This window comes from Alexandromys fortis, unplaced genomic scaffold (assembly GCF_014885135.2).
Source record: "Alexandromys fortis isolate MF-2015 unplaced genomic scaffold, M_Fortis_MF-2015_v1.1 scaffold_92, whole genome shotgun sequence".
Lineage (NCBI taxonomy): Eukaryota > Metazoa > Chordata > Mammalia > Rodentia > Cricetidae > Alexandromys > Alexandromys fortis.
Window position 1 is genome coordinate 2570015 of NW_026067972.1, and position 12752 is coordinate 2582766.

The following is a 12752-nucleotide window of genomic DNA, read 5'->3' on the forward strand; positions in this document are numbered from 1 at the left end:
GGGAAGAGAGGGAGGGAGGGAGAGAGGGGGAGAGAGAGAGACAGAGAGACAGAGAGAGAGAGAGAGAGAGAGAGAGAGAGAGAGAGAGAGAGAGAAACAGACAGACAGACTGACAGACCAACTGACCTACCTACCAGGTCTTACTATGCAGCCCTGGCTGGCCTCAAACTTATAAAGTTCTTGCTTCTGTCCCCTGAGTTCTGGGAATAAAGGTGTGTGCCACCATGCCTTTACCTTCCCCTCCCTCCCTTCCTTCCTTTTCTTCTGGTATTCACCCTTTCATTAATCCTGCTAGCATTAATATAGTTTTTCTCCCATTTTATATTCCTTTGACTATTAAAATAAAAATCTAGGACTTAAAGAAAGTGGCAAATTTCTATGTAATTCAGAATATTAAAGTTAAAATTACTGGCTACGCCAGGACCAAGTACTATTATTTTATGTGCATAGGTGTTCTGCCTACATGTCTGTGCACCAGAAACATAACGTGCTTGAGGAGGTCAGAAGTGGGCATCAGATCCCTTGAACTGGAATCACAGATAGTTGTGAGGTACCATAGGGGTGCTAGAAATTGAATCTGGGTTTTCTGGAGGAGGAACAAGTACTCTTAACTGCTGAGTCATCTTTCTAGCCCTTCCAGGACCTTTAAAAAAGTATTAAATACATGGTTTTACATGACATCATACAGACCATAAACAAGGTTAAAAAAAATTTACAAAATGAAAACATCTAGACTGCTTAGTGCGCTTGATTTCTGCCCATTAAAAGGCTGTTGACTGGACTGCCCTTAAGATGTAGGCACAGCATACAAGGAACGAGAATTCACTCTGGGGACAAGGTAGGGGAAACCCTAAGGACATGCTCCCCTATGAGATTCTAGAGTTCACTTTGAAGAGGCTACCCTTGCAGGCATAGCAGACCTCACTGAATTTTCCTAATAACATACACCCAGGAGTCAGGACCCTGGCTACTCATAATTCTACAACTGTGGGCAGGTCACTTTCTGCTTCTACCTTCAACAAAATGAGCTTGGTGACTTGTGTGAACACAGTCCAGAAGCTTTCCTTTTAGCATCTTGGAAGACGGAAGGGAGGGAGGGGTGCTAATACAACAACTTACCTGTAGTGGGGAGTTCTATTTTATTGCAGTGGTCTTGATTGCAGCAATATGTTGTCGTAACAGCGCCTGTTTTTGAAGATGGTGCACAAACAAACGGCCTGTCTCGAGGAATTAGGTCAATTTCAGCTATACACATACTGTTGTGTATAACTTTATCTGTGGTCTCTGTGACCGAGACAAAACAGAGGCCATCCGTCTCACAGGTAAAATTGTCTTTTGTACAGAGGTGGCAGAAACACTGTAATGCTGAAGAAAGAGAAAAAATTGATTAGGAAAAAGAATCCCAAGGTTCAGTTTAAAAGCTCAACATTACAACTATTAGTATATTTTTGATCTATTATAACACAATTTATGTACTACTCAAATAGCAAACATATTACTCTTAGAATGTCCAAGAATCACATAAAATAGAAGCCAAGGTAATTTAATGAAATTTCAACCTAGACTTTTACCCACCCCTCCATCTGCTTCCTAGAAAAGAAATTTCTTCTAGATAAGGCAAGAATTTGCCCTCCCATTTCAAACAAGGTACAGTTATAGTTGTTGCTAGCCCTAAATTAGACATTCACATATACCCACCTCCCACCCCTCACAAGTGATTGGGAATCAATGTCTAAAAGTACTGCCACAAACTAATACAGCCTAGAAATGCCTTTTCAGTAGATTCGTGGCAATGAATAGAAAGAGATGCATATTGAGCCACAGGTTTTCTACTCACTCTTGCAAATCCTAAGACATGTATCTTCTAACTATAATGGGGCAGACTATTCCAGCCACATGGGCAAACTAGCTACACGCCCACTACACCTATTAAATCCTTGTGGCTCAACTCTAGGAATGATCCCTTTATGGAAGTATCTGCTGTCGTCAATATTTTCCCATAGACACACCGATATCCTCTAGTGAGATTAAGTGCTTCCCCAAAGTAATACATACAGCTTACCAAAAATGCTTTTATTATTTCCTCCTCTAAGAAAACCTAAGTTCTTTGAGGCCAGAGACTCATACTCATCTGAAAATTCACCACGGAGCCTTATGCCTGACAGCAGCATTCAACTGCTTGCTGAATGAACACAGTAAGTGATCCAATTACTCACTGCCAAGGGGAAAGTCCAGTTAGGAAGAATGGTCAACAATGATGAGACCAGGGAGGTTTATTATATCTAGAAAGGGAGAAGCTAGGCAGACGGCAGGCCAGAAAAAGCTATCTTCCTAAATGGCTAGTGTGCTGTGCAGCAAAGTTTATTTAGCAGGCCAGCATAATCCCAAGAGTAACTGTCCTTGACGGGATCTGAGTGCTGAGCCTCTGGGATATACTCTCCGATAAGAATGTTTCTCTACAAGTAAGGCTTTGGGTCACATAGTACCAATTTGACCAAAAAGTTTGCACTAACAATGTGATTCAGAGAACAGACCTATTTTTGTTTGTTGGGATGGAGGCAGTAGGTCCTTAGCTCAGCTGCTACGCAGACCATAGACCTATAGACGTGATAGTTAATCTAGATCAACAACCTGACTGGGCTGAGAACCACCTATGAGACTTGTAAAGCACACCTCTGAGGGCATTTCCAGAGAAGATTTGGGGTAGAGGTGGGGGGGTGGCTACCCTGAATGTGGGTATTACTGTCCTATGTTCTGGGGATCTGGAAATAGTAAAATGAGAAAAAATAGGGAGGGGGAAGGAGAGAGAGGGAGAGTCATTAAGGACAACGGACGGTAATGCTCGACTCTCAGATACTTTGTCAAGCAATGAACAATCTCACTAATACAATGGCTGGCAACTGATCCTCAGTAAAAACCCTAGACACCAACCAAGGCTCAAGTGGGCTTCACTGGTTGGTAGCACTTTGGACATGCTGTCACATGCCACTACCAAGAGAATGAAGAGTTCTGCTCTACCAGAAGGTGTGTTGTTTGGAGACCCTGAACCAATATGAAGCTAAACTCTTAACTCAGGAACACCATGTTTTTTCTTGAACAGTTGCTTCAAAAGGTTGGTGCTGCAATCAGCACACTGTCTATTATCTTAACAGAATAACGAAGTTTTATTTTGATCATTATAAAAAAATATTTTCAGAGCCAATGAGACGGCTCAGTGGGGTACTTGCCACACAACCCGCTGATCTCAGCTCAATTCTCAAAACCCATATAAAAGATGGAAAGAAAAGATCAACTCCAAAAGTTGTCTTCTCTACCATGTTCACTCCTTCATACACATAAATAGTAAAAATAAATTGAAAGAATATTTTCCTTCTTCTTAGAGTTCAGCCATTTAACTTAACTCTACTCAAATATGAAGGGAATTCAAGAAAAATAAAGAGACAACACTGTCAGAAAGAGATAATAGTATGCCGGTTTTGGCGAAGAGTTTTAGTGCCTCTCTCTACCTAGTTAAACCCACCTCTCCTCTGCTTCTCACCCTTCAAGATCCTATTCAAAGACCCATTCCACATGTGATCTCAAGTCCTCCCCTTCAGATAACTGGGGTCTGTTCCATGTGTTCTTATACCCCTCTGCACCCTTAAAGATGCACACCAACCTGTCTATAGTTGTCAGTGTCTCTCATTACGCTGGGAGGGGCTGCTTAGCTGTTTTGTTTTATTCTGGACCCCGAGGTAGTACCAAAAAATTATATTTGGTAGATGGTTTCCCATACAAGAGGTCACAAAGAAGAGAAAAGTCATGGGCAGTGGTGGCTTATGCCTTTAATCCCAATACTTGGGAGACATAGACAGGCGGAGTTCCAGACCAGCCTGGCCTACAAAGGCTAGTTCCAGGATAGGCTTCAAAGCTACAGAGAAACCCTGTCTCGAAAAACCACACACACACAGTCTACGAGTTACATACCCATTTTCATTCCAAAGATAATCCATCAATAATGATAAATATTCTGGATCCTGAGTAGCCTCCATATCCAAAAGCATTACAAAGCTTTCACTACTATTTTTACAGCTGTGTGAAAAGCTCATTCAGGTCAAATGTCCTTGTGGCACACTTTACACACAGACAGCTTCACAGTATGTATAGAGTAAAACCATACCAATAAAACTTAAAATACAAAATGCACCAGGTAATGTAGACCTGGTAGACTCAAAAGAGCCAGTACCACAGGTGTCCTGAATCCATGCACACCCATACAAAGCCCTTCTTTGTAGGAAACCTTGCAAACATTAACTTGCAGTATATATGGCTATTAATATTCAATGATACTTTCTATTCTCACTTTAGAAAACCATTTAGTAGAGACTTCAATAATAGTACAATACTAGCCCTATCTTTCAGTAAACGAAACATCTCATTAAAACTAATATTTGAGGAATGCTTGCTAGCAAGTGTTTGTTAGGTATGAGATCTCATTATCCTGAACTTACCAACAAGCCTTGAGGTCATTAATGCTATCTTGAACATTACTGATGAAAACAGCCGCTTGCAGCATTTATTATCACTGCAATTAGAACAGTGAAACACATATAAAAATAAAATTGGACCTAAGGCCATTTTATTTCTACAATGAAATAGAAACATAAATTGTTATGCCAAATAATTATATTAATTTGCATTTTGTTCGGTGCGGGATTCCCCTCTGTATGCTGTGAATACCATTGGTTAATAAAGAAACTGCTTCGAACCTATAGCAGGGCAGAACAGAGCTAGGAAGGGAAAATAAAACTAAATGCTGAAAGAAGGCAGTCAGGGAGAAGCCATGTAGCCCCATCAGAAACAGACGCAGAAACTTGCCAGTAAGCCACAGCCACGTGGTGATACACAAATTAAAAGAAATGAGTTAAATTAAGATGTAAGAGTTAGCCAATAAGAAGCTAGAGCTAATGGGCCAAGCAGTGATTGAATTAATACAGTTTTTGTGTGGTTATTTCGGGTCTGAGCTGCTGGGCAGTCAGGAAATGAACAGCAGTCTCCTACAACATTTTGCTATTTGTTGTTGTCTTTGTATTTAGTTTACAGATTAAGTGTATCATTATAAATGAGCCTCAAACATTGTTTTATGCTTTCTAATTTCATGTCTACAACCTAAGAACATTGTGAAAAATACATTTTGCATTTTCCTTTCAAAGAGGTAAATATATGATGAAATTTTGAAAAAGCTGAAGGGTTTCTCTTATTATTCTTTCAACAAGAAAGGTCACTAAATATCATACAGCACAATCTTAGTTACACAAACATTTATCTCTTGAGGGGATTTTAAAACTCCATTTTTCCAGTCTAAACCAGATGATTGAATACAGGATTTCTATTATATGACCTAGTAAATTATGAAAACTTAAAACAGAAACTTAATAGATTATTATAGACATATTTATTATCTTAATTCTCATTTCTTACAGGTTCCAGTCTACAAGCTAAGCATGGTAGTGTACACTTGTAATTCTAGTGCTAAGGAGGCAGAGGCAAGAGGATTCCCAAATCCCAAAACAGCCTGAAATACACAGCAAGACTGCTTCAAAAACAGCAAAGGCTAGGGATATAGTCAGTGGTAAAGCAGCTCCCTACCACGTGCAAGGCCTTAGGTTCAATACCCACCACCTTATCTCACCTGAAACGAGAAGTAACTTTATTATTTACATCCAGTCCCCTTTACGTGTATGTAAGAGTGCCTGTGTGAGTATATGCCATGTGCGTATGGGTGACTGGGAAGGCCAGAAGGGGGTATTGTAGATTGTTGTGCACACCTGATTTGGGTGCTGAGAACAGAACTCAGGTCCTCTGGAGGAACAGTATGTGTTCTTAACCACTGAGCCATCTCTCCAGCCTCCACCTCCTTCCTCTTTTATTAAAATAAGGTCTTTGGGCTGGTAAGACAGCTCGGCAAGTAAACGTGCTTGCCATGCAAGTCTGGCAACGTAAACTTGACTCCAAGAACCCAAGGTGGAAGGAGATGACCAACTCCCAAAAGTTGTTCTTTGGCCTCTACTCACACAGTGACGCACATGCACCCATCCCCATACACACCCCTGCATACAAACAAATAATTTCTAGGTCAAAGTAGTGGTTGGCAAAACGGCTCAGTGAATAAAGGCACTTCCCACCAAGTCTAGGAACTAAGGTTTATCACCAGAAACCACATAGTAGAAGACAATGGAGTCTTTTAAGTTGTTCTCTGATCTACATGCATTTGCAGTGGCACACTTTTCTCTTACACGTCACACTCCACATAAGAATATAATTAAAATATTTTTAATTAAACTAAGTCTTAGTTTCAATTTTTAAATCTTTTAAGTCAGCACACAAAGTAATGAAAAGTTATCACTGCACTCACACATATGTATCATTATGCTATATTACAATTCATCCTCCATGTCCTCTATCACCTTTTCCTTCACAAATAGTCTCTTTTATGTCACAGGTATTCCATTACCTCCTCACTTAGATCCTTCACACCCTCACAGTCCTGTTCGAAACCTATCCCACACACTTAAAATCCCACTCACACATGAGAAGACATCTGTTTTTCTGTGTTTGGCTCACTTTATTTAACATGATTTACAATTCTGTCCATTTTCCAACATGGACACAGCTGAACAAAATTCCACTGTATACGTGGACTATATTAGTGCACTCATTGGCTTAAGAACATCTAAGCTGGTTACATACATTGGCTGTTGTGTACAGTGCAGCTATAAACATGAATGTGAATATCTCTTTCGTACTGACGAGTTTTATGTCAACTTGACACAAACTAGAGTCATCAGAGAGGAGGGAGTCTCAATTGAGAAAAAACCTCCATAAGATTAGGCTGCAGGGAAGCCTGTGCAGCATTTTCTTAACTAGTGACTGACGTGGGAAAGCTCCACCCATTGTGGGTGGAGCCACACATAGGCTGGTAGTTCTGGTTCTATAAAACAGCAGGCTGACCAAGCTAAGGGGAAGAAATCAGTAAGCAGCAGATAGATCTCCATGGCTTCTACATCAGTTCCTACCTCCAGGTTCCTGCCCTGCTTGAATTTCTGTCCTGACTTTTTCGATTGATAAACAGTGATATCAATAACTCTGGATAAACAGGAAAGCATAAAACCCTTTCCTCCCTTTACAACATCAATAGTAACCCTACCCAAGACAGAAAATGGTACCAGGAGTGGGGTTCTAGAGGAACAGAATATAAGGATGAATATTTTAAGTATATGGAATAGGCCTTCCAATTTGCCAACACTTACAGTTACTGAAGCCTCTCCTGGAAGCTTGGAGAATACTGAAAGCCCCTGGTGTGAACTATTCTACAAACTTAAGGAGACAGATACATTTGATTATTGTGATTCACCAGTTGTGAGAGGCAAGAGATTTGGTGACTCTGTATATAGAACTTTTGACAATTTGTGGAAAAATAAAAATTACGATGCCGGTTGTTTGCTTATAATATCTCTGGCTTTAATTGACAAAGAAGAATGAGCTCCATGACAAAACGAACCAACCTAGCATCTCAGAATACAGTGAAAGACAACAATGGACTGAGTGATAAACAGGACAGGAGTTTCCAGATGTACACAGTCTAAAGGTCTAAGCTCTGCAAGAGAATCTTCTCTAGCAGTCACTGAGCTCAAGTTGTAGAAAATCAAACTACACAAAAACTGTATTAATTCTATCACTGCTTGGCCCATTCGCTCTAGCTTCTTACTGGCTATCTCTTACATCTTAATTTAACCCATTTATGACATTGTCAGTGGCACTGCCATCTTTTGGGTTCCACTTTGGACCCAACAATCCCAACTTGCAATATCCTGTCTTGCCTTTCTGTCCTAGAAGTTGGACTGGGATGGTGTGTGTCCTATTCCTACCATCCTCCTGTCATTTTTGTGACTCTGTGAAGTATATTCAGATTTTAGAATGTTAAAAGTTCAAATGAAATGTGGGTCTCAGAATTGAAATTTTGCATAATCCCAGAGATTGGGGAATAGAAACCAAGTTGGACAGTATAGTAGAAAGGTACTACACACTGAGTTTGGTTTTTATCTTTGCAATCAGTAACATAATCTCAGGCTGGGGTCTAAATGTGAAACTATCCAGTTGAGCCACATTTTTTTATGTGTATGTGTATATGTGGGCTGGACTCAGACTGGGTAAACAGAAGGAGAACTGCCTGGTGTGCTGTACGCAGAGGCAGGAGATGGGGAGGAATGGCTATTCCTGACAAACAGAAACCACTTCACAAGTTTCCAAGGAATCCTGATTTTAGGCTTTTGTTTATCTCCTAGCAATCCTTCTGTTTACCCAAGTTGTTCTTAATAGTACTGTTCATTCTTTCAGAGTTCAAGGCAGAAAAGGAGTCTGCAGAGACTGCAGTAGCTTCAGATCAACTAAAAAGAAAAAGGGCAAGACTTACGGGAATATGCTTCTAAACAGGGGACTCAAAGAACTGGAAAGAAAGGTGGTGGAACGGAGCTACATGCACAGAGATGACAGATCTATATCCTTCGCGGTGTCTCAGTCAGCAGGCTACATGCACCAAGGTCATGCCTGATGAGCGATGGGACTGCCAGTACAGATAGATGTGTTGCAGCCCGGTGCTCCTACAGAAACAGGTCATTATTAAACAGGACCAGTCCTAGGCCAGCTGGATGGAGCGATGCTGCTTGCCCTGCTGTGACTCCTGCCCACAGGAGCCAAGCACAAAGGTCGAGCCTGGGAGGGTGGGGCAGCAGTCACTGAGGGCAGGGAGGTGTGCAGCAGCCAGGAGCTTGCATAGAACCTGCCTAGCTGCAACATCACCCTGACACTGGGCAAGAGCAGGATATCCTAGATGAGTCTCGCCAATGGTCCAGTATTTATGGTGCTTCAGAAATCTTGAATCAATCCAATGACTCACTGCAATGAATATTTTCATATAAAGCTGTTGGGGCAAAAAAATATAGTGTGCGACACATTGCAGTTTCCAATGCCACTACTATGCACAAACATATGATGGAGAGGTAGGAAAGATGAAGAACAGAGCGGTGGTGAGCGGGCGATGGAGAGAGGCAGTGATGTGTGAGAAAAGGCTGTGGTGGACGGGGACACGCCCTTGCTGAGTAGGGCCAAAAAGATGGTGTATAGCAGCCTGGGGCTTGCACTCCAAACACATTGCCCAGCCCCAGGATCGTGCTTCGGTTCTGAGCAATGATTGGATGCCTGAGATGAAGAAGGGTTCATTTTCTGGTTTGGGGCTCCTCAAGATAACGCTACGGTCCATGCTGTCCCTAGAGGCCACGTTGGTATCTATGGTTCACTGCCCCAGGCTGTGTTGAAGTCCAAGGTTCATGTGGATGTCCATGGTCCTACAGCAGCCTGGAGGCTGTGTTAATGTCTGTGACATGTGTTACCACCACAGGCCATGTGGGTGTCCGTGATCTGTGTGGATATACAAAGCTATGTTGATGTGGGTGGCCTGTGAAGCCACCTGAGGCAATGCTGATGTTCGTGGGTCATGCTGCTACCAACAGCCACATCTTGGTCCATGGTCCTGCTGCGGCTAGGAACCATATTGATGTTGTAGGGCCATGTTACCAATGGAGGCCATGTGGATGTCCACTGTCTGTGCTGCCATGGAGGACTATGGGTGGGTAGTCTGTGCTGTGGCAGAGGGTCATGTTGATGTCTGGCAGTACACGGTCTGTACTGCCGCCAGAGTCCACGCTGATCTCTGTGGCAGTGCTAATGCCAAAGACCGTGTGGGTGTCTGCAGTCGGTGCTAACACCAGAAACTGTGGAAATTCATGACCGTGTTCCCGCTGATGGTAGAGGACAAGGAAACTGCTCTGCAGTGGTATCAATGACTGCAGACTGACAGCTGAGAAAGGACATAGAAGGCTTCTGTGACAGCCCATACCCTCCCCGACCCCAAAAGGAACGGCCTAGACAGAAAGCCATCAGAGAGAAATTTTAAAAATAGTAATAAAGACAATGAAGTGTAGCTCTCCACAGTGCTGGCTTCTGGTGGGTGAGGTGAGGAAGGACTCAGTTTCCTTTAGAGATTGGCTACTGAGAGTTTGACCATGCTCCATTGAGTATAGGCAACAAAAATTGGACTTGGTTCCCCCTTCTTCCCCACACGCTTCTTTTTCTGGGGGAAGACCACAAGAGTGGGGGGTGGACCTGGGAGGGCTTGGAAGTGAGTGTGGTGGGGTACATTATGTGAAATTCCTAAATAATCAATAAAAATATAATGTAATAAAAACATGAGCTTCTCTATGTCTCGTCCTTTTTCTCTACACTTCTTTTACAGTCCCAGCCCTTACTCATCCTAGGGAGCAGTTACTTCATGCCAATTTCAAGCTTTTGTTCACTCTGGAAAATAATTTTCACACACAATCCTTTGAAAAATCACCCTTTCATTCATTTGTTTCATTTCTTAGAATTTAGTCTAAGGAAATAAGCACATAAATGTGAGCATACAGAAGGCCATCGGTATTTGTGACTGAAAACCCTGAGTCAAAGACAAGGTGATGAGACCAACTATGACACAGAACAAGGACAGGAAATGATCTTGTCATTAATTGCACAGAGAGCAGGAAATAAAGCTCCATGTGGTGCAACTATAGTTTGCCAAGTTCTTCTCAGTCCTGGGGCTGGATATGTTAGAGCAGGCTGGTGTACCTAACACTGCACTAGAGGCTCAGAAGAAATAGGAAACTTCTGCTTCGGACAGTGAGTGACCAAACAACTACATTTCTGATTTTCTCCTAAAAAGGCTTTTGTGCTTTGACTTAGTAGATTTCAATTTGATTAGTTGGTATTATAATAACATAATAGTTAGACATATAGAATTCAGGAACAAAAAGAATTAACACTGAATCTTAGCTGTACCAGCTAGCCATAACGTCAATCTGAAAAGTCATGAGTTTATTTTAGCCTAAATTTTTTGATTAATGTTCTGTAACAATACCAATTTTAGAAGACTTGAGAGTTAAATGTAGACTTGGGGGTTAGATAGCAGCACAGCGCTCAAAGCACTCAATAATCCAAGACTGTTATGCATTCACTCAATGGATGCTCAATTAGCGCATCTACTTCATCCTGCTCCCCATTTCAGAAGCTGAGACAGCTCCAGGAAGTAATATTGACACAGAGCACAGCAGAAGCTGTAGGCACAAAAGCAGTGGGCACTCACAGGAGCTTTATCTCTCCACTCATGTCAACTTTCAGTAGTGTCTAAATCAGGATGGCAAAAGAACCTTACTGTGGGGGCACAGAAGACATCTACAGGAAATACAATTCAGTTACAACCCAAATTTACAGTACTGCAATAGGTCTTGGGTGTAGCTGTATATGCAACACTCCTGACTAGCAAGTTCATACCACAACTTGTTAGCCATGAATGTTCAGGCTGACTCCCGTCTGATGTTTTACAAATAAAGAAACAGAAAGTTGTAAGTGCTACATCAACAAATAAATATTTATTTTGGAAAAAAGAAAGAAAAGAATGAGAAACCCTGTGGTGTTCGACCTGAAGTAGCATAAGATGAAGGGCTGCACATTTTCTCTGGAGAACAAGAGCAGCAGTAGGGAGGCAACTGCTCCTTGGCTGTGCAGAGATGTAGCAGATCGTCCTGAGGTACAAGCTATAACTGAGGGAGAAGACAGATGTAGTAACCACTTTCCACAGTTACCTTTGCCTTTGCCTTTGAAGTAACACCTGAGCGAGCAAACAGCTAAAGACCTATGTGACCCATTGCTGAAGAAACCATCTAGGAGCGCCATAGGAAACGGCATGTGTAAGCTGCACAAGGAGAAAGAACACCCTTCAGAGGATGTGGAAGGGAGGACTCTTGCCTTCTAGTTCATGATACAGAGAACAAAACACATCACTGGTGACTGCCACGCAAAGTGCGGATTGAGTACAGAAAAGGAAAAGCTCTCTGAAAAAGACTCCCATACTATAAACTAAGGAAAGTTAATAGAAAGGAACCATTTGGGGAGATGACACAGGAACCAGTCAAACTGGCAGCTTGACAACATAAACAAACAAACAACTGATAAAAATCTACACATTCATTTAAAAAAAAAAAGGCCATTAGCAAACTGCATACACACACCCACACACACACCCCCACACATACATACACACCTCTGTGAGGAGAGCCGAGTATACAAGCTCAGGATTCAGTACCCAGCATTACATACAAAAGCACAGCAGCTCACAGTACCTTTCTCTCAATGAGAAAGGTAAAACAAGAAAAACATGATGGGGCACGTGGATACAGAAAAAGATAAATCACTGATTTAAAATGCACCAAACTTAGAAAGAACTAAAGCTGAAACATATTAAGATACCATTCTTCTTTTTAAACTTTAACAAATAACTATTTTAATAACGTTTACAAAAATAACATAGTAGTGTAGGGATAAGCCCTCCCCTTGGGGGCAGGCTGCCCTTGGGCGTATGTTTACTGATAAATTGGGCGGGCAGAGGCTGCGCGCCCCTTCCTGTCTCCGCGCCCCTTCCTGTCTCCGCGCCCCTTCCTGTCTCCGCCGGGTACTCCGCTGGAACCTTGGTTTTGTGAGTCTGGTTTTGTTATTAAACTTGTTCAAATATCTATTATCATTGGTGCTCATTAATCCAACCGCCGCATTTGGCGCATCAACGTGGGGGCACATTTACCCCCGCTGCTCGTTAGCCCGCAGCGCCTACAGCAGGTCCAGGGCGG

At 42.1% G+C, this 12752-nt stretch overlaps 1 protein-coding gene across 4 annotated transcripts in view; it reads right to left on the reverse strand.

Annotated features, from left to right (window-relative positions):
* Window positions 1-12752, reverse strand: part of Tgfbr1 (transforming growth factor beta receptor 1) — a 60073-nt gene that overhangs the window by 24473 nt on the left and 22848 nt on the right. For 3 of the 4 annotated variants that reach the window (XM_050155945.1, XM_050155946.1, XM_050155947.1), the window contains exon 2: window positions 1120-1365. In XM_050155945.1, the coding sequence (XP_050011902.1) occupies window positions 1120-1365 (246 nt within the window). Of the gene's footprint in view, window positions 1-1119; window positions 1366-4490; window positions 4565-12752 lie in introns of all 4 variants that reach the window. The other variant, XM_050155948.1, reaches the window with a different exon arrangement.